The sequence below is a fragment of the Nannobrachium achirus genome (assembly GCF_963921795.1).
Source record: "Nannobrachium achirus genome assembly, chromosome: 2".
Classification (NCBI taxonomy): domain Eukaryota; kingdom Metazoa; phylum Chordata; class Actinopteri; order Myctophiformes; family Myctophidae; genus Nannobrachium; species Nannobrachium achirus.
This window is the reverse complement of record NC_137811.1, coordinates 59,614,293-59,636,792: the sequence shown is the minus strand read 5'-3', so window position 1 is coordinate 59,636,792 and position 22,500 is coordinate 59,614,293. Positions and strand designations below refer to the sequence as shown.

At 43.5% G+C, this 22,500-nt stretch overlaps 1 protein-coding gene across 1 annotated transcript in view; it reads right to left on the bottom strand.

Annotated features, from left to right (window-relative positions):
* Positions 1-22,500, bottom strand: part of itga8 (integrin, alpha 8) — a gene marked incomplete at both ends in the record, with an annotated part of 108,493 nt that overhangs the window by 22,834 nt on the left and 63,159 nt on the right. The window contains 7 exons of the mRNA XM_080743071.1: positions 1,544-1,691; positions 3,581-3,648; positions 5,677-5,808; positions 7,372-7,529; positions 8,474-8,529; positions 15,439-15,546; positions 15,702-15,747. Of these exons, the coding sequence (XP_080599197.1) occupies positions 1,544-1,691; positions 3,581-3,648; positions 5,677-5,808; positions 7,372-7,529; positions 8,474-8,529; positions 15,439-15,546; positions 15,702-15,747 (716 nt within the window). The remainder of the gene's footprint in view (positions 1-1,543; positions 1,692-3,580; positions 3,649-5,676; positions 5,809-7,371; positions 7,530-8,473; positions 8,530-15,438; positions 15,547-15,701; positions 15,748-22,500) is intronic.

The following is a 22,500-nucleotide window of genomic DNA, read 5'->3' as shown; positions in this document are numbered from 1 at the left end:
ATTATAGAACATTTAACCCCATTGATTCTGGATGGGGACCCAAATGCAATTCATGGGTTGCATTTGTAGTCCTACACCAGCCATGTTGAGGACCAACACAGGTGTTCTGATTGGCATAGAACATTAGTTCTGTGCAAATCAGACAAATTGAAAAATGTGTGTTGGTCCTCAACATGGCTGTTTAGGACAACAAATGCAACCCATGAATTGGGACCCCATCCGGAATCAATGGGGGTAAACTTTTCAAATCAAATGATTGTCTTCGGATTGCGACAAATACAAATATTAGTGAACTAAAGTCTCCATGGCGGAAAAACAAACAAGTTCTGCTTGTGGTGATGCAGACTGTATGGGGAGATAAATACTGAGGCATTTTGTCTTCAGGTGAAAAATTATTGATTTATTCTTGAGCAAGGCAACAGAGATGACCAACTCATTTTGAGGAGGTCTTTAGTTTTGAGTTAAAAAGTAGCTTACTACAGTGGTTCAACATAAAGTTTACGTGTACCTCTGGTCAAACATTGGACAAATTGTCAAATATTAGTGGCTGAAATTGTGAAAATAGTAGATCTACATGCTCACAAAATTGAGAGCATGTAGATCGGCTATTTTCACAATGGAATAGATCGAGTCAAACTAAATGTAATGCCAACTCCCACAATTCCAAGTGCTTGTGCAGGATGGGGGGTCCCCAGTTAAAATATGATTATTTTGGGGGTCGCGACCTGAAAAGGTTGAGAACCACTGGCTTGCTAAATGTAGAAGTTACATTAGTTGCTTTACTCCTGACAATATGGACACATGGTTGACTCTAGTCAGGCATGTGTTCATAATGGACAGATGTAGTAATGTTCTATAGTTAGTTGTGTGTTCATAAGGACATGTGGAAGGTGCTTCAGTGATGAGCACACATCTGCTTTAAAGCCCTCTCTATTTTCAGCATCCACCCTATTGGCAACGCACATCAAACAGGGAGCAGTGATCTCAAACATATGGGGATAGGATGTTTGTGTGTGTGTGTGTGTGTGTGTGTGTGTGTGTGTGTGTGTGTGTGTGTGTGTGTGTGTGTGTGTGTGTGTGTGTGTGTGTGTGTGTGTGTGTGTGTGTGTGTGTGCATGGGTGCTTAATGAGCAGAAATACATACAGTATTGTCGCTGTCGGGCACAGTTATTTTTCAGGAAATGGGGGGAAAATAACCTGCGTTCCAATGGATCCAATGTAAGTTATTATTGAGTCAAAAGCTCACGTTGATTAGTTACATATTTATAAATCCCAAAGACAGCCGTAGCCACTTTCAACCTGGTGCCGTCAATATTTATTTGTGAAAATAGCATACAAGATACGCTCTCAGATTGTAGATCTGATATTTTTGCTACTTTTATGTGACATTGTCATACAATGACCCGTATTCTCTGCTCAAGTGTACAGTGTGTGTGTGTGTGTGTGTGTGTGTGTGTGTGTGTGTGTGTGTGTGTGTGTGTGTGTGTGTGTGTGTGTGTGTGTGTGTGTGTGTGTGTGCGTGCGTGCGTGTGTGTGTGCTCACCTCCACCCTGCGTTCCACCCCTATATAGTCGGCCTCCGGGGGCAGCAGTGTGTGCAGCTCTGTCTCGTAGGCCCCCTCGCCTCTGTTTACCACACTGATGGTCAACATCATCAGGTTATCATCGCCAATCACCAGCTCTGAGCGGTCCCTGGGAGAGAGACACCGAGAGACAGAGAGAGAGACAGAAACAGAGAGAGAGAGAGAGAGAGACCCACAGAAGCAAATATATGAGTTAAAAATGTTTGCTTTAAAACAGAGGTCTTCAACGTTTTCAGGCCAAGGACCCATTAGTTGAGAGAGAGATGAAGCAGGGACCCCCACAACCTGTTCATAGATTCCATATAGTTTCATTGTTTGACAGCACAATCATCAGTGTATTTTGGATTCATGTCAATTTGTTTTCAGATATTTAACCACTTGAACTGTCAATACTTAAAAAACTTGACCTTTCACTCTGTACTTAGTCTGCTCTTTTCCCCCTCTACACCAAAGCTCTTTGCCAAAAATAATCGATCTACAAGCTCACAACGCCTCAGCTTGTAGATCTGCTATTGCGATGCGTTCGGTAGAGAGGTTGAGAGAGAGGTCGAGAGACAGAGTGTAGAGACAGCAAGAGTGAGAGAAAGGGCAGAGAGATAAAGAGAGTGAAGGAGATAAGGAGTAAGAGAGATCGAGGGAGGCAGGGATAAAGAAATAGGAAAGAGAGAGAGGAGAGAGAAAGGGCGCTCCCTTTCTCTCTCCTCTCTCTCTTTCCTATTTCTTTAGTCAGAACTCAGAATGTCTTTGAAGAAGTGATCATTGCTGAAGACGACAGCAGACATGACACTACCACATTATATGGAGACATGGATGGATATGTATTTGTCCTTCACTATTTCGGTTACACATCTTTGTATTGATCAAATATAAATCTCTCGAGCGTAAACAGTATTCCTTGTAGCTCGAGGACAAAGTCGTCATTTCATTATTTGAGGTTCTCCGATGTCAAAAAGGAAATAATCATTTTTCAGTAGTCGCATGCTTTCTAGTGACAATGGTATGTACTGTATGTGTATACGTGTGTGTATACGTGTGTGTGTGTGTGTGTGTGTGTGTGTGTGTGTGTGTGTGTGTGTGTGTGTGTGTGTGTGTGTGTGTGTGTGCGTGTGTGTGTGCACGCGTGCGTGTGTGCGTGTACATGTGTGTGCAGTTTGACATGTTTCCTGGTTCCTGTCCAAGCTTCCACCCCATGGAATGCAATACCTCTGACCCCAACACTAACCTACGCAGACGGCAGTGTGTGTGTGTATATGCGTGTGTGCACGCGCGCGCTCGTGTGTGTGCACGTGTGTGTGTCAGTCAGCAGAAGGTGACAGGGTCTTTGTGTAGCGCTACCATGGAGACACCGTACAGCTGGAAACACTAGAGGCTATAACACACACACACACGCACGCGCACGCACGCACGCACGCACGCACGCACACGCACACGCAAACACACACACACACACACACACACACACACACACACACACACACACACACACACACACACACACACACACACACACACACACACACACACACACACACACACACACAGGTCTCTAATGTAAGCAGCTTGAAAATAAACTTTGCTCCTAGCGTGAGGATAAACAGACGTTCTCTTGTTCTTTAGGGGTGCGTGTGTGTTTTTAAGTGTGTGTGGGTATGTGTGTTTTATTTTGATTTGATAATCATATATTGTATTGTAAACCACTGTGGTGAGATTGTTTGACAGTCAATTTCAGGACAGTCACGTCAATTAAGCATCTTTAAATTAAGCAGTGTTTAAACACTTTCTACCTTTTTTGAAAAACAAATAGTCAAAAACGTATTAGTCAAAAGTATTTCAAAACGTTGAGCCGATGTACAAACTCACATGAGCTTGTAGATTTGCCATTTTCACTATTCGTCGTACAATCGAGTAGATATAGGTAGGTACTGCATATTAGTTATTATGGTGTGCGTGAGCAGCCGTGTACATGTGTGTGAGAGAGTATTTGTGTGCATGTCTCACATGCTAGCAGAGAGCTGTAGGTCAGGTATACAGTTGTTGTCCTCTCCACAGTCCAACAGGATGTAGGCCTGAAAAGACACACAATAACACCTTTATTGTAACACAGATACAGTATCAGATCAGTGCTACTTACATCACATACCCAGCCTGTATTTGCCCTGGGTAAGAGGGCTGATAAAAGGAGAGAGAGGGTGATAAGCTTGTGCTGATGCAGCATCAACACATTACGCGCAGAAGATAATCAATGGAGCTGGAGTGGCAAGGCAGGCTCTCTGATTAGATCCCCTCTGAAGTCTAGAACCTTGGCCCTGGAGCTCAGAGAGATTTGATTAAGGCCCTGGTTTTCACATTTTGAGGCAAAAAAGTCAAAATTGACAATTTAGACACCATTTAGGTGTCTAAATGGTAAATGGTGCATTTATATATATCGCTTTATTCCAAAGTGCTTATTCAAACCATGTAAGGCACCAACCTGCACATCGGGAGCAATTAGGGGTTCAGCGTCTTGCTCAAGGACACTTCAACACTAACTCTGGAGGAGCCCAGGATCGAACTGGGAACCTTGCGGTTCTCCATCCGGCCGTGCTACTGGCCACTCTACCCCTGAGCCACTGCCTGTAGCAGTAAATATGGTAAATGTTTCTTTTTTATTTACTAATGCCAAATAAAAAGTGTAACAATTTATAATGGGAAATAAGTGCACATATTTTAGAAATAACTTTTTGTATAGTTGTATATGCTGTATAGCATTAATGTGTGGTTAGCACAAAATCCCATGGCACACCTGGACTTGTCTAATGGCACCCTGTGCCATCCAAGGAAGCGCTGGATTAAGGAACTCACCACCTCAAACATGAACTAAACTCTGCCGTAATAATGGCTACTCCGGATAGTGTGGCAGAATTCTGCACTGAGGAGACACTGGTGTTTATGCGGGCACAAAGGAATCAAAATAGTGGAAAACTGTGATCTTTGATTATTCACAGAATGGCTGTGTACTGGCAAGGCTGGCAAACCAGCAGCACTGTTTACTCACTTACTTTGCGCATTCATTCATTCTTTCTTTCTTTCCTCCCCAATTTAGTCATTGACAATTCCACCACAATGTGTTCATTAGCAGTCCCTGTCACTGCCAACCCCAACTGTTTGGTCTTAGGGAGATTGTAGACAACCACGTGTCTCCTCTGAAACTGTAAATGTGTATGCTGTTCTCTTAAGTCTTGTTAACTTATGTCGGTATTGTTTAGTGTTTAATGTCTGGAGACCATGGATGAAAAGTAGCTTATGCTAGCTCCGGCTAGTTTATGAGCTTGCACTCATGTGTGTTATGTTTCTGTGTTCATTAACTGGCACTCATCATAATAAACAAATAAAGTAAAGTAAAGTAAAGAAACATGTGACGTCGCCAGCTGCTTCTTTTCACCTGTCAGTGAGGAGGGGCTTAACACATGCAGAGGAGGAACACGCTATCCCTCCCTCCCAGTTCAACTCCCTGCTGAGCAGTTAGTGCAGCGAAAGAGATCGCCTTCCTCTGCTGGCTTCCCACCACACGAACACGGCCAACTGTGGTCGTTGGAGCATCCAAGCCGGAGGCACTGCGGAGGAATAGAACCCCACTCTTGGCGGCGGTGAGCAGGAATTAACCCCCAGCGCCACCCAGACTGTTCTCAATCAACTCCCTCCCTGGCTGCGCTGTTGGGAAATCCCAGCGGGACTACAGTACCTTTTCCTTCGCCATGGCGGCTTTCCACAGCAGAACATGGAATCTTGGATGTTGTTCAAGTTCTACTTAAGCCACACAGCAGCTTTTGACAGAACGTCAACCCAACTTGGCAGAGTCAGGGTCCAAGTGGTACAGGCGTGTGACAGCTATTGATTATAGTGATGAGGGCTATTCGTCCATGCTAACATTGAATTACGTGGATTCATATTCTGTTATATACTACATGATATCATCCAACTTTGGGGCACACCGCCTGCATATACTCACACAATGCTTGGATGTTAATCTACAGTATATGCGCACACACACACACACACACACACACACACACACACACACACACACACACACACACACACACACACACACACACCTGTTCCTGGAGGAAGGTACTGCTGTAGTGGTTAAGTACAGGTGGGAGGTCCACAGACTCAGTGGGAGGAGCCAAGCTGTAGTTGAGAGCCAATGAGATGGGAGTTAACTTGTCCCTGAATTCATCTTCTTCCTGGAGAGAGAAGAGAAATGTCATTGAGAAATACCATGAAATTAGCAATTAACTGAAAATATATATATTAACGAAAAAAAGAAAAAAGAAAAAAAAAAACATTTACAGTACAACTACAGTAATAACCCACTTAATTTTGCTCATGTAGTTTAATAGAATACGGTAATCAAGAAGCTGGTTTTATTTTACATATAAAAAAAAGAAAAAAGAATCAATTAGTCTGATTGACCACTGAAGCCCTGACTCTGTTGTACAATTGTGGCATGCAAAAATAGCTAATTTACAAGCTCACAAAGCCTTGTGAGCAGATCTGGTATTTTCAAAGTTTGAAATAACCATGATACTTCCCAGCCCTCAATAAAATAACATTTTTAAAGCTGATAAATAGCTAGAATGTATACATATACTAAGTGAAATTTATGGTATGTTATGCTGTCTTATCTTATCTTTTTTATACCGCAGCAACAAAGAATAACAGTACACGCCATTCTGATTGGATAAGAGATATGTCATGTGGGGATACATTAATTGTCTGTAACACTGATAGCGAAAACAGACGGGCCAGATGTGCACAATTTGTTAAAATATCAATGTGCACACAATGCTGTACTTCTATAATCCATGGAAGTAGTCCAGTTCATAATTTGTGACAAAAGGATGACAATAAAACATGACTGTACAGTAGCCAAACTAATTTATGAGAACCATGGGAGATTTAACATTCATATTTTTATGAATTATGGAGGCTTTTCAGGGGGGGGGGGGCAGTGAGAGCAGTAGGAGGGTGTGTGGGTAATGGGAAATGGAAAGGGAGATCTTTATTAGTTCCATGGGGGAAAGTCTGTTTCAGCTTTACCCAGCTGATGGCTACTCAGATGGTTAAGACAGGCACTCGGACAAAGATTTAACATGCATGAATATTGTAGTATTACAGTAATATTGTGTAATTGGGTTGAGACAGACAGACAGACAGACAGACAGACAGACAGACAGACAGACAGACAGACAGACAGACCTGTGGCTTGCAGACCGGATAAGATTTATATGAACTGGTATTGAGAGAGTTTAATAGAAGGCCATTATTGAAGTAAACAAGTCCATCATCTTTTATAGACATCAGTTAAATAAATGCCAATGTGGGCGAGTGGCTTTGGTGTAAAAGAAAGACATAACCTCTTGGGGAAAGTATGGGTGTCAGCCAGATGCCAAAGGTAAAACATAAAAACGATTGATTTAATAATGTGTCCTCTATTGAAACAATGTCTCCCTTTTAAAGTCTGTGCTTGGTGTGAGAATCACAGCATCACATCCCGCTTTATATTATTATCTTCTCTTTAAATTGGCATTCCAAATCATTTCCATACGCTATGTAGTGCAGAGACATGTTTTGGTCAACGGAAAAGCGAAGAGTCGATCTATGGAAAGGAGACAGACAATTTCGGAATAGATCTCTGCGGGAACTTGTAGATCAGCAATCTTTGTCTAGGGTTAGATACAGTTTCCAGTTTGGCAGTACTGTATGTCTGTTCTCCATCTTTTTCTGCTGTGTGCGTGTGTACGTACCTTCAGGTATACGGTGTAGCTCAGGCAGTAACGTGGACGCCCGTGTCCCAGCCTGAGGATCCCGATGCGCTGAGGCTGCTGCGTGTCCAGGAAGAGGATCCTCTTGACTCCGCCCCTGCTGCCTTTCAACCAATCCAGCTGCAGCTCCGCCCTCAGGTCTTTGCAGAAGAGGGAAGGATGGAGAGATACAGGGAGGTAGAGGATGAGGAGGAGAGAGGGAGCGAGAGAATCAGGAGAAGGATAACAGGCAGTAAGACAGACGCTCCTTAACTCACTATCCTTGTGGTCCTATTACTCTGTGTTATGTGTGTGTGACTGTGAGTGTGTGTCCACGTATGTCACTTACTCAATCTCACACACACACACACACGCGCGCGAGCACACAAACGCGTGTGCGCGCATGTCCACTCGCACGTCCTACACATTTAAGTGCACCCGTCCTACACATTAATGTGTAGGAGGATGTCTACATATATTATTCATCTTCATTTTATTCTGCAGAGAACAATTAGGGAGTGGAAACAATGTACTGTATGTACTCCTCTCTCTCTCTGTCTGTCTCTCTCTCTCAGGAGAAAAGGCCTGATGAGATATATGACAGCCCTGGATCCAACATCTGACAAGATCCACTCCTTTCCTCCCGGTTTCCCCTCATCTCCCCTGTGTTTCCTCTCCTCTCTGCCATGTCTCATTTCCTCTTCTCTCCATTTAGAACAAATTTTCTTTTTTTTGCTGATGTGACAGTGATCTGGTGTCTCCTTGCAATAGTTCAATGAAGGGACTTTGAAACCCTCACTCCTCTCATCTCCTCTCCTCTTGTTTCCTTTCCTCTAGTCCGTTTCCTCTCTTCTCCCCTCCTTTACACCCTTCCTCTCCTCTGCCCGTTTCCTCTCCTCTCATTTCCTTTTCTCCCTATTTTAGGAGAGCTTTTTCTTTTTTTGCCCTCAAGTATTGATGCGACACTGATTTGGTTTCAATGGTTAAATAAAGGGACTATGAAAACCTCAAGCCTCATGGCTCCTCTCCTCTCCTCTCCTCTCCTCTCCTCTCCTCTCCTCTCCTCTCCTCTCCTCTCCTCTCCCCACCCCTCCAGTGTACTTACCTACAGAGTCAGGAATTCCCACTCCACTCACAGCAGCACACACCTCCACCTTCAGACTGAAAGAGAGAAACAGCCAGAGGACAACATTTCATTTAGTGCACCCATTTCAAATAGCAGCATCACCATTCAAATACACTATAAAGTAAGAAGCAGCACACATGGCTGCAGTGGGGATTCACCCGGGGGACTTTTGTCGAATGTATTTCTCTTCTTACCCACAGTGTTTAGTGAAGTGAAGGAAAACAGACATTTTGTCTCCCCTGCCTGCCACCACTAGCCCTTGTTAAACTGAACTAATTGCTCTGTCAGTACATTTGTAAGACATGGTTCTAACACTGTCTGGTTCAGAGCTTCCATTCTCATTAGGAGCAGAGCTAACAAGAATAACCTCACTTCCCCCTATTAGTCTTAACTACTCAACCACTTCAACCCCATATGTCGTTGAGCGGAGTCCCTCAGGGCTCTATACTAGTCTCTTTTCTGTTTTAGCTCTACATTGAATAGCTTACTAAAAACAGCCGGTCAACAAGCTCACAACGTGAGGCATAGCGACGTGTAGTGAGCTTGTCGATCTGCTATTTTCTGTGAAGGTTTTCCCAGAATACAGATGTTGGGGTATGGTTATGCCCCATTTTATCATTTTTAATACGATGGTGTCATGGGGCAGCGAGCTCACAATGCGTTGCATCATGACATGCTATCTTTCTCACAGACAACTCTATACATAATCATGAGTCCAGACATAAAGTCAGAACCTACAACATGCACCAGCTCTCTGCTACACAAAGGACTTCAGTTGATGCAACAAAGGGCGGACCAGATCGAAACGACAACAATCGAAGATGGAAAATCACTTGGTTTCTCCAATAGTTCCCGTTTGTAAGCGTCTAGATCAGGGTTTCTCAAAGTGAGTGCCATGACGCAAGTCCAAGGGTGCCGCAGAATACTTTCATAATATCTGGAATTGATCAACCTCATCACTTCGTATACGGTATACTTACCGTATACGGTCTATAGTTAGTGAAATGGACCTGAGTAAATTGTCTCTTCACCAAAAATAGCAGATCTACAAGCTCACACGTGACGTGTTGTAAGCTTGTAGATTGGTTATTTTTGATGAATGTTCCCCCCCAGAATAGGGATGCTGGGGTTTAAGTGGTCAAACGCAAGTATAAAAGTTATTTACAGCGGTAAAGTGTGAGAACCTCTGATCTAAATTAGATTATAAAACGGTTCTTCAAAACTAAGAGAGGGTGAAGGTATGACATGTCATTATGATATAGATTACACCCCTACCAAATTAACTCCTCCTGCTGCTGCTGTTCTTCTGTGCAAACATGGCATCGGGCAGCAGCCACATCATGCCTCCATCTGATAAATTGTTTTAAAGTTGCAGTGGAATTCCCCCTTTAACTCTTATCTAATTAACCCTAATCTTAATCTCTACCCCTTAATGTTCCACTGATAATATAGAAACAGTAGTTTACTTGTGATATTGGTCTAACCAAGAACATAACTGCATTCTAGGGTTGGCTGGTTCTACATTGGCACAAGATAAGAGAATCAGCTGTTGTATGTACAGTAAATGCACATGCACTGTATTGTACTGAACCTGTCATGGCTGTCGGGCAGAAACTTCTTATCTCCATATTTCTTTTTTTGTATGTTTCCGTAAATTAATACCCTACTTCGCCATACTACAGCGTCACACAAAAGTAGCAAAAAAAGGACAAATGTCTGCTATTTTTGCTAGTTAACTTCTGTCCACCTGACAGCAACAACATGCGGTGCCCTGTGCTTTAAATAAATACTTTCCTCTGCGACAGATCGTATCGCATGCTGTCGGCCACGCGTGACCTGATAGCGAGTGCTCAACGAGCAGCCCTGCTTTATCTCATATCTGCCATTGTGCCCCTGAGCCAAGCACATGTTCCACCGTATTCCACAGGGAATCACCAGTGAGAGTTCCTACAGATACTGTGACATGGGAGACTGGGAATCATTACACTTTGTGTGTGTGTGTGTGTGTGTGTGTGTGTGTGTGTGTGTGTGTGTGTGTGTGTGTGTGTGTGTGTGTGTGTGTGTGTGTGTGTGTGCGCGCGCGTGCGCGTGCACGTGTGTGTGTGTGTGTGTGTGTGTGTGTGTGTGTGTGTTATCTCTTCCATCAGGAACAAGGAAGTGACTCCCACACAAGGAGTTTCACACAATTAATATCCAGGAATCTAAAGACGCTGGCATCCATTGTTCACACAATATACTCTGATTACGACTCTGCTTCCGACTCTGATTAGTACTGTGGAATACCCCTACCAATTAACATGTACAACTCGTGTGTGTGTGCGTGTGTGTGTGTGCGTGCGTGTGTGCGTGCGTGCGTGCGTGCGTGCGTGTGCGTGCGTGTGAGTGCGTGCGCACGCGTGTATGGGGGAGTGCATGCACGTGTGTGTGTGTGTGTGTGTGTAATTGTGATTCCCATTAGCTGAGTTGATAGCAATAATTAAGTCTCCCATGGGTGCTTATATAATTGACCGATGCCTGTTGGAAAAGATTCCCATTGGGAACTAGGGGCGTAACGATACATTTTAATAGCGATTCGAAGATCAGCCTCAAGCTCAATGCCAAGAGAATAAAAGTACGGTAGTCAAAGATTGTGCCTGGACAGATTTCACAGAATGGGATCTGAATTATGTATTAAGTATTGGAAATTGGAAATACTCAAGAAAAGTACAAACACCTCAGATTGTACTTAACTGGGGACCCCCCCACCCTGATGAGCACTAAGAGTTGAGGCATTACATTTTGAATAACACGGTTCTATAGTGAAAATAGCAGCTCAGCTATTAGCTATTAGTAGATCAGCTATTTTCACAATTTCTGCCTCTAATGTTTGACATTTTGGCCAATATTTAATTTGTAATTTTTAAAGGTATTAAAAGGTCCTTAAATTGTCATTAGAAATGTGCATAGCATACTGTCTATCCACGACTTTCCAACGCCCCATAGTGCATTGCGCAGACGCTGTACCGAGCTTCCGGCGCCGCAGCCGAGTGTGATTTACAAGCTCACAACGGATGCATCTGCGACGCAACGTGAGCTTGTATGTCTGCTGTTAAACCGGAAGTGTGGTCCAAACAGGTCCAAATAATCTCCAGTAAACTCCCGCGGAAACAGGTGAATGCACTTAAACGTTATGTTGGTTTGTTTACTCTTGAGTGAGAAAACAGTGTTGCACATTAGGTTAATCATCTGGGGACCCCCCAAAATAATTTGGGGGGTCCTGACCCACAGGTTGAGAACCACTGCATTACACCACTGATCGGAAAAGGCCCTGGACACAAGAATTTTGCGAACAGCATTTGGGGGTCACATGGGTGGACCACATCAGAAACATGGACTTGCGGGTCCCGGCCCGGGGGCCTCCCACGGGTCACAGACAGGGTCAGGGAGAGAAGGGTGAGGCTGGCTGGGCACTGTGTCTGGCACATGGAACACTGTGGGAGCCAACCCAAGCCCATCTGGGAGGGGAAAGAGACGCACCACCTACACAAACACATTGAGGGGCTACTATAGCGGAGCTAACAACACTGTAGAGCGCAAGACCCTGATGCTACACAGGAGGGTGAGGAGGGCAGCGATGTGTGTGTGTGTGTGTGTGTGTGTGTGTGTGTGTGTGTGTGTGTGTGTGTGTGTGTGTGTGTGTGTGTGTGTGTGTGTCTAGTGCACAGAGAGGAAACGGCCCCCACCGCACTGTCAACAGCTTTACTGTTGGCTAGTCATTAGTGTATATAATGACCCTACTAATTCACTCACACACACACACACACACACACACGCACACGCACACACACACGCGCGCACACACACACACACGCGCGCACACACGCACGCACGCACGCGCACACGCACACACAGTGACACTGAGAGCGTGGTTAGACCAAGGGTTCCCATACTTTTTAGCTCGATACCCAAGAGAAATCTAGTCTCCCTGGGACCCAAACGTACACAAATACATTGTAATCACCTACAGTAAGTCCTATTTCACAAATAGTGAAAATATCAGATCTACAAGCTCACAGCCTGTGAGCTTATAGATCTGCTATTTCAACTATTTCTGTTGTACCTTGTTGATCTTCTGTAATAATAATAACGTAAAAATAAAATAGGGCATATTTCCTCGCAGGCCTGCTTTACGCCATCAACATCACTGTGTCCATTACTGACTCTGTTTGTCAGACAGTAGTTACTAGTAAAACACAAGACTCATCATTATCCACCCCCCCCCCCCCCCCCCCCCCACCCACACACACACACACTTTAAGTGTGTATGCAATTGTGTTTTTATTTGGGTCTGTCTATCTGTGTGTATGTAAGTAAGTGTATCTGGGTGTGCATCTTTGTGTATTTATATGTGTGTGTGTGTGTGGGTGTGTGTGTGTGTGTGTGTGTGTGTGTGTGTGTGTGTGTGTGTGTGTGTGTGTGTGTGTGTGTGTGTGTGTGTGTGTGTGTGTGTGTGTGTGTGTGTGTGTGTGTGTGTGTGTGTGTGTGCGTGTGTGTGTGCGTGTGTGTGTGTGTGGTTTATTTAACTAGGTTTCACTCTGTTTGGACAGAATTCCGCACTTTAGTACTTTCTGTCAATCTGCCCAAACCTCAGTCTGTTTCCTGCCTGCCAACACACTCAGACACACACACACACACACACACACACACACACACACACACACACACACACACACACACACACACACACACACACACACACACACACACACACACACAGTGGTGATCACAGCAGGAGAGTGAGGGTGGTGTTGCTCCAGTAAGTCGGTTCAAAGCGGCTCTCAGCCCACAGGAACAATAATAATATTAAAACAGCATTAAATGTTTTCAAATTAATTGCACAGTTCCACATAACTGAGAGGTTCAAATTATATTGATAGGTTTATATTACCTCTAGCTCACCTCCCTGTAGTCCTGCTGTGTGTGTGTGTGTGTGTGTGTGTGTGTGTGTGTGTGTGTGTGTGTGTGTGTGTGTGTGTGTGTGTGTGTGTGTGTGTGTGTGTGTGTGTGTGTGTGTGTGCGCGCGTGTCTGTGTGGCTAAATGCGTACATTTGCAATTTAAGCATTTAGCAGACGCTCTTATCCACTTAAAACATGCAAGTAATACTTGGATACTAGCTATAGTAGCTAAGCATCAAACCTAGCATTTCAAACATGCAAGTAATACTTGGATACTAGCTATAGTAGCTAAGCACCAAACCTAGCATTTCAAACATGCAAGTAATTCTTGGATACTAGCTATAGTAGCTAAGCACCAAACCTAGCATTTCAAACATGCAAGTAATACTTGGATACTAGCTATAGTAGCTAAGCACCAAACCTAGCATGTGTCTAAATATAACATCCATTGCATTTGTGGTCAAGCAAACAGTATAGTACAACTTGCATCTAGCAACAAGGAATGGAATGAGGAATACAAGGAATGAGGAGTGCTAGGTGGGTGAGGTGGAGTCTGAGGAGGTGAGTTTTCAGACTGCGGTGGAAAACGTGGAGTGAGTCTGCGGTCCTCCTGACTGATATAGGAGGTGAATCCACAGCTATGGGCCAGGAGGGAACGCTTTGGAGCTTTGGCCGGTGGTGCAGTGGTGGAAACAGTACTCACATTTTTTTTAAAGTATCATTACTGCAGTGTAGAAATACTCTGTTACCTAAAAGTAAAAGTCCTGTAATCAGAATTGACTTGAGTAAAAGTACAAAAGTAACTAAAGTTGTCAAATAATTGTACTGGAGTAAAAGTACAATAATTGCCTCTGAGATCTAGTGGAGTACCAGTAAAAGTATTGAACATTGGAAATACTCCAGTAAAGTAAAAGAATCCTCAAAAGTATACTTAAGTACAGTACTTGAGTAAATGTACTTAGTTACTTTACACCACCGCCAGGGTGTCATAGGAAAGAGAGGGACAGATGTCCTGTGTTAACTGATCTAAAGGCCTGATTATACTTCTCACGTTGGTGTAGCCGCGAGGGTTCGTGCACAGTGGACTCTCTTTCATACTGTGACAATGGGATGGGCGCAGATGTGCAAACGGGCTGCACCTAACACAACTGTGTTTCTCAAACTTCAAGGACTCAAGGGTTCATTTGGTTCCATTTGTACACTGTCAGAGTTACAGACTTGTATGGGTCAATTTACACCCCCCTAAAGGAACCCACAGAGTCCCTGGAATCCACTTTGAGAACCACTATAATACAAGTCACACAAGCACCTTCCAGACAACTTCCATTTCTCTGCTTTAGTCAGTGCACTCATAAAGACGTTCACCAAATCTGGGATGTCAGCTGGCGATTTAATGAACACCATGTGGATCCTATCGGACCTTGGCCACTAAAAGGACATGGAAGTAGATATAATAAATATAAACATGTAAAAGGTTTGCAGGAAGGGGTGGAGGGGTGGATCATGTCTCGGAGGTATTGGCCTTGATTGCCTTGTACAGTGGGTCATCACCAGATTTTGAATTGGGCACGGGCAGAAACTGGAAGCCAGTGAAGGGAACACAGCTACTGCATGTGATTGAGTCGAGCAATGAGTTTTTTTCTCAGTCCTGTTAGCTCTGATGGGGTGTTAGCTTAGCTTTCTGGGATTCTTTAATGATTCAATGATGTTGAAATGAGAGCTGTCACCAACCATTTGAAATATTTATATATAAATATCAACCTCATATGTCCAGAATTGTTACTTTTCCATTGTGTTGCTTTAATTTACTTTTGTGACATGTGTGACATTAATTTACAGAGAAAAAAAATATTGAAAATAAGGAGGTGAGAGGTTCCTGCCCGACAGCAACGTAATATATTATGTAAATGTAGACTGTCACTGTAGATTTATATACTTTATATATCTTAAGTCACCTTCAGTCGAGTCACTCATTTGTGATTCAGGCCCAGCCTGACTTGTGTACTCACCAGGTGACTATGAGGTCAGTGTCTGGTAGACGACACTGTCTGTCGTCTGGGTTCAACACTCTGGGAGTCAGGATCATCTCTGCTTCCACGGACACTACAGCACGGGCCCTGCACACACACACACACGCACGCATGCACGTACGCACGCACGCACGCACAAGCATGAAAGAGCACACGCAAATCAGACAAATATTACGTAATATTACATAACTAATAATTACATTTGATGTCCAGCTGGGCGAGGTATTTCACAGCATTCTTACCTGAATGCAGACACTTCTCCTGCTCCAAACGCCCCCACTATCAGATCTGTAGAGAGAGAGAGAGAGAGAGAGAGAGAGGGAGGAAAAGCTTCAAAGAATGCCACAGATGGGACTGATTTCAAGGTCTCCAGCAATCTTCATCAAACACAGACCCTGACGTTTAACACACCCACAGACTCTCTCTCTCTCTCTCTCTCTCTCTCTCTCTGTCTCTCTGTCTCACACACACACACACACCACACACACACACACACACACACACACACACACACACACACACACACACACACACACACACACACACACACACACACACACACTGACATCTTACGTCAGTACAAGTTCTTAATATAATCCTGCTTTAGCACAGAATTGAGTCAGACTGGAACCCAAATAAAACGTTGTGTTTGTGTGTGTGTGTGTGTGTGTGTGTGTGTGTGTGTGTGTGTGTGTGTGTGTGTGTGTGTGTGTGTGTGTGTGTGTGTGTGTGTGTGTGTGTGCGTGCGTGCGTGCGCGTGTTGTACATGTGTGCACACATATGGGTCCATGCTTGGACAAGGGGACCCCATGGTGCATTCCAGCTCCATTAGTAAAATGTTCAGGCCGGCCAATCACACGTGGCTAAAACACACCTCAACACTGTTTCCCAACAGTCTGCCTAGCAACCAGTTACAACTAAAACATGTGACCCGGTCGACCACAATCAGCTCATTTAGAAGAAAAACACATTTTTTACTATACTGATTGATGTATCTTGTGGTTTCATCCGATTTCAATAAAGCAAAGTTGCTTGGAAGTGGAAAAGGTTTTTCGCCAAAGAAACTGTGATAAATTGTGATGAAGGGTGTGTGCCTGTGCGTGTGTGTGTGTGTGTGTGTGTGTGTGTGTGTGTGTGTGTGTGTGTGTGTGTGTGTGTAGTGTGTGTGTGGTGAGGAGAGAGAGAGAGAGAGACCCATTCTACACAAATAAGTCGGTGTTGCTGAAAACAACGTTTGAAGATTTTACATCCAAATCTTGTTTTCTGGCGGTCGGCTTCATTCGAATTTAATAAAACAAAAAGCTGGCTTCATCAGTTGTGATGTGATCTGGAATCAACTCAGCGTTGCAGAAAACATGTTTTCTTGGAGCCCTGAGTGCCTGAAGGAAAGTCTTCTAATGACGCCAGTAGTTTTTTAAAATAATGTATACACTATACATTATGGCATTTCTGAGCCGATAATTCAATATTTGCTGGCGCTGCTGTGTTAGGAGATGCAACCAAATAAACTCCCAACAACTCTCTCACACTACTGATAGGCCGATCCAGGTTAAAAGAAAGGTTCTCAGAGATTTTCAAACGTTTTTTTTAACCATATAATACAAGAAAGACAACATGAAAAGACAAAAAGTAAGTAGAGGAACAAAAATAAAGTTACATAAATAAAAATAAAAGAGGTCAATCAACCTTCATCAACCTTCATAAAGAGTCATAGCCACCACCCAAATGACTTAGCCATTTCTCCCATCTCCTTTCCTCCTGATTCCTTTGAAGGTCTCAGAGATAGGCAAAAATAATGTTTTAAATATAGTTTTGCTCTTGTTAAGATTAATAACTTACTTAACTTATTAACTTCAATTAGTCAAATATTGGATTATTGGCTCAGGAATGCGGAAAAAAAAGAAAAGAAAAATCTCCATGTATTGAATGAAGGCTTTATGGGGTGAGTAATTGATATGAAAATAAGTACTTTTTTTGGGTGTAGTATTCCTTTAAGTGTATGAATTCTATATCCTAAGCTCACAAAATTAACTATTTAACGTGCTCCCTAAGTACAGTATGACTTATGTGATGGTATTTACTATATACTGTACAAGTCTTGAAAGCCCCAAACCAATCAAACAATTTTGACGTAAAACTCCACCCCCATCTCTGTGACGTCAGGCAGATTTTGGTAGAGTGGGTCACATATGGGATTTTTATTTGTTTTCTTGAGGTTTGTGTGATTGAACGCAATCTTAATTGGCTTTCGACTTTAAATAGATTTGCCTCTTTAATGGCTGCGGTTAGGGGACACATACCAGAGAACACCACACACACACACACACACACACACACACACACACACACACACACACACACACCACACACACACACACACACACACACACACGCAGAGTGCTGATTAAACCAATCTGAAACCGTAGAAGGGCCCTAATGAATCCAAGTCATCACCACCAGATGTAGTCAAACCCAATCCGTGCTGTGCTGGGGGACCCAGGCTCGTTCGCAGACCGAGGACAAATATTCTCGATGGTTTGCTTTGATTCTTTCATGTCCAGTGGGGGGACCACAAAGGACAATACAATGCCACAATGTTTAAAACATCATATGAAAAGCTTTTCAACGTCAATTAAGCATTCTTTCTGTTGACTAATAGACCATCTCAGCGTGTTATGTAGCCCATATGTACTACAGTACACTGTCCTGGGGTCTAATGTTTAATCCTTAGTCCTAAAAGGCCAAACTTTGTCTGTTCACTGCTTCGCTCATATAGGCTACTGTACAACAACTTATTGTAACTATACCTTTCAATCCATTGTTGTTGCTAAGTACAATTTATAGTAACACAACGTTTTTTTTTCAGAAAACTTAGGTCAGGATTTAGAAATCATTTTCGAATCGGCCTCACGTCTAAATGGTTAATATTAATTTAAATTTAGTCATGGATGTTTGAATTTTGTTCTTAGATCAATATTTTCTCCGGGGACACCTTTCACATAGACGTTTCCCATCACCCAAACATGTTGCGGTTGCGAACTTGTGATGCATTGTGAGCTTTTCGATTGGCTATTTACGCCAAATGTTTGCCCCAGAATAGGGACTCTAGGTTTCATGTGATTTAAATGCATTAAAATACAACAATAAAACTAGTAAGGACGCCTATAGGGCGAAAGCGCTTTTCTAATCGACTATAACATGTTAGTCTAACCAATGTGGCTGGTTCTACAGACAGGGATCTCCATATATGGGCATAAAGGGATTGTACTGTATGTGGCCGATGTGGCCTCCATATATGGGCATTCCCATATGAAGTCCTGTTAGGGGAACCACACTAACAGAATCCCTTTTATGCCCATATATGGAAATCCCTGTCTGTAGAACCAGCCACACTGGTTAGACTGACATGTATAGTCTATAGGTTTGACATGTATATATATTGGCATTCACAGATATGGGCTTAATATTGATGACATCAGGATCTCCATATATGGGCATAAAGGGATTCTGTTAGTGTGGTTCCCCTGACATCACAGTGATGTCAGAGCGTGACAGTCAATCACCAATAAAAGACAAGCGTTACCCAGACAGTTACGGTCAAGATGTGACGGTTCTGATACTAAACTGCGACCTACGGTCGTCGTTCGCAATAACTACATAAAAAACTGAAGATGCCACAAACTTTACTGTTGGATTGACTAAATGCCTACAATGTAAGCAAATTGTAAACAAGTCTCTTTAAGTCTCTGCATTTTCCATTGGTTCTCAACTAATTTAGGTGTGAAAAACCAGTGCAAGTCAAGTACATTTTATTCATACAGTGCCAAATCATAACACAGGTTGTCTCCTGACACTTTACATACAGAACAGGTCAACACCACACTCTTTAATTCACAGAGACCCAACCATTCCCCATGAGCAGCCACTTGGCGACGGCTGCAAGGAAATGAAGCTGGCTCTAGGTGGGCGGCCATTGGCCTTGACCGGTCCATGTCAGTTATAAAGTGAGTCATAGTTAATGAGCTAAACACACCAGACCACTGGTATGCTGCTTTAAGGCTACTTTCTGAATGTATGCACTCCCCGTTGCATTTAAGTGAGTCCTACACTACAGCATTGGTTTCCCAAACTGTTTAGCTTGTGACCCAAAAGAGAGACTACTAGAGGTTTGCCCAGGACCCAAACTAGTGAAAACAGCAGATCTACAAGCTCACAACGCATACGCTTCGTGCTGCGTTGTGAGCTTGTAGATCGGCTATTTTCACTTCTTTGTTTTCTAATTCATGGAATGTCTTTGCTTTTCTTTGATTTCTTCATGAAATTACTGAAAAAAATCTACTAAAACTTTGTTTTTAATTCAGTTTTTTTTTGGAAAATGTTTGAAATAATAATAATTAAAAACAAAATATAGGAAACCAAAAATTAAGGGACCCATAAAAATGTTTCCATGACCCAAAAATGGGTACCGACCCACTGTTGGGAAACAGTGCTATACAATATGTCCATGTAGCTTACAGCAGTCCTGTATCACTTCAGAAACATTTAGCACTGACTTCTCACTTCAATCAAGGCCTAAGAGCTAATTCCTTCTATCAAACATCATATTGGCAATAGTGTCTTTTCGATTCTGAAATTCCACCTCCCAGGCACTCCAAACAGGGTAAAACTATACACTCGCGAATATTTTGACATTGATTAACATAACATCCCTCGACAATACACATAATAGGCACTTGTGGTGCGCCTACAGTATGTCTGCTAAAACGGTTCATATATAACTGACATAAATACCACCATAGTACTGCTACTGTCACTTAATACCACTATATATTAATGACAAGCTGAAAGATTGATGATAGAGTAAAGGAATATAAATGAGTTGAGGACCATTGGAAGGTGTGTGTGTGTGCGTGCCGTGCGTGCGTGCATACGTGTGTGTGCGTGTATGGGAAATGAGAGGAGTGTGGGTGTGGGTGTGTGTGTGTGTGTGTGTGTGTGTGTATGGGAGAGGAGGGGGGATGTTAATTGAATCTAAGATGGACACATGTGTTTCTGTGTCTCAGTTCCCCTGAAACTGCAACATGAAACATTTAGACTCTGTCCCACTGGGAGGACACGTGTGTGTGTGTGTGTGTGTGTGCGCGCGCGCATATGTGCGTGCACGTGGAGCCAGGAGACTGTCACAATGAACAGGGGACCTCAACTCAAGATGGAGGGCTGGGTGGAAGGGAGGTATGGAAATGAAGAGAGGGGGAGGGAAAGGAGAGAGGACAGCCAAGGAGAGGAGAGAGGAGCAGTGGTGTCGCACCAAATTATTTATTATGTATTCTTTTGTGCTTAAACCATTGAAAAATGCCTGCAGTCTTTGAATATTTCAAATCCTTCTAAGGTTTTTTGAAAACCTATGTTTCTGTGTCAGTGGTGCTCCAATCTGACTATAGCCATCGTCAAAGAAAAGGGAACGCCCACTCGGGTTGTCCCTCTTCCTTTCAGAAGCGTAAGCTATCATGACTGGTCTCGAGAGTAGGGATGGGACGATATGCGATATTATCGTATATCGTGATAAAAAACACTCAGGATAATCGTATCGTGGAGTTTTAATTTATCGTGATATCGTCCTCCATCATGCACTGGGATCAATTCACCTTTCATTTGCAGAGCTGCATATCCGGTACCACTTAAACCCTTTATAATTGGTAAAAGGACTTACGTACTTGATACAGTTTTTTACAAAAGTTCCCTTAAAAACAGCTAATTATATTCAATGATTTGCACACATTTTCACAACTTTTCAAAAATAGCAGATCTACAAGCTTGCAGCGCTGCACTCGGTGCTGTGCTGTGAGCTGGTATGTCTGCTATTTTTCAATAGCTAAGGCCCCCTCCACCTTGGGCCCTAGTAACTCAGCCCCCCCCCCCCCCCCTGTGACGCCCCTGGAGAGGAGAGGGGAAGGGAGCGAGGAGGAGAGGAAAGAGGATAATTATGAGGAGAAGGGAGAGGAAAGTAGAGACATAGGTGGAGGGCTTTTGGTGAGAGGAGAGGAAAGGAGAGAGGAGAGCAGAGGACATGGTACTGCAGCATTCCTTTTAAAATCTGGGAAATCAATCAGAGCAAAGGTGTGTTCTTTCAACAGACAGAGAGAGAGAGAGAGAGAGAGAGAGAGAGAGAGAGAGAGAGAGAGAGAGAGAGAGAGAGAGAATAAGTCAAGCTGAAATAAGGAGGTAGAGGTGTAAAAACGTGGAGTGTGAAAGAGAGAGAAAGAAGAGCTTAGGGATTCATTCTTCCAACCAAGAATTTCGGCTGCTGTTCCAAATCCTCATTTCATCACACTGTTAACGGAGAAACTCTACCCTACACTCCTGTCAAAGGAGCCTGTGTGTGTGTGTGTGTGTGTGTGTGTGTGTGTGTGTGTGTGTGTGTGTGTGTGTGTCGTGTGTGTGTGTGTCCGTGTGTGTGTGTGTGTGTGTGTGTGTGTGTGTGTGTGTGTGTGTCCGTGCGTGCGTGTGTGTCCGTGCGTGCGTGTGTGTCCGTGCGTGTGTGTCACCCCCCTACAGCTCTTGTCTGTTCTCCTTATCCGAACTCTTTGTTTGCTCTGTAAACCTCCCTATGACAAGAGCCTGATTTGAGTGAAAGTGTACCTCTGGGGTTGTGTGTGTGTGTGTGTGTGTGTGTGTGGGGGGGGGGGGGGGGGGGGGGTGCGCGCGTGGCTGATCCTAGACTAGGGGCTAAATCAAATAACAGGCCACTTTCTCCTCTCAAAGTCAATCCCATTTCCTCACACACAGGAAAGCTACGCCTGCCACCACTGATTTGAGGTTAGTTCATGTGTGTTGGTTACGGTATATGCATGTGCACGCATGTGCATTGAGACACACACTGACATGTACAGTAGTATGCACAAACATTGACACCCTTGATGGCAGGTCCATGCGCAGGTTCTATATTTTATGCATGTGTAAGTAGGGATGTGCGTGTGTGTGCGTGTGTGTGTGTGTGTGTGTGTGTGTGTGTGTGTGTGTGTGTGTGTGTGTGTGTGTGTG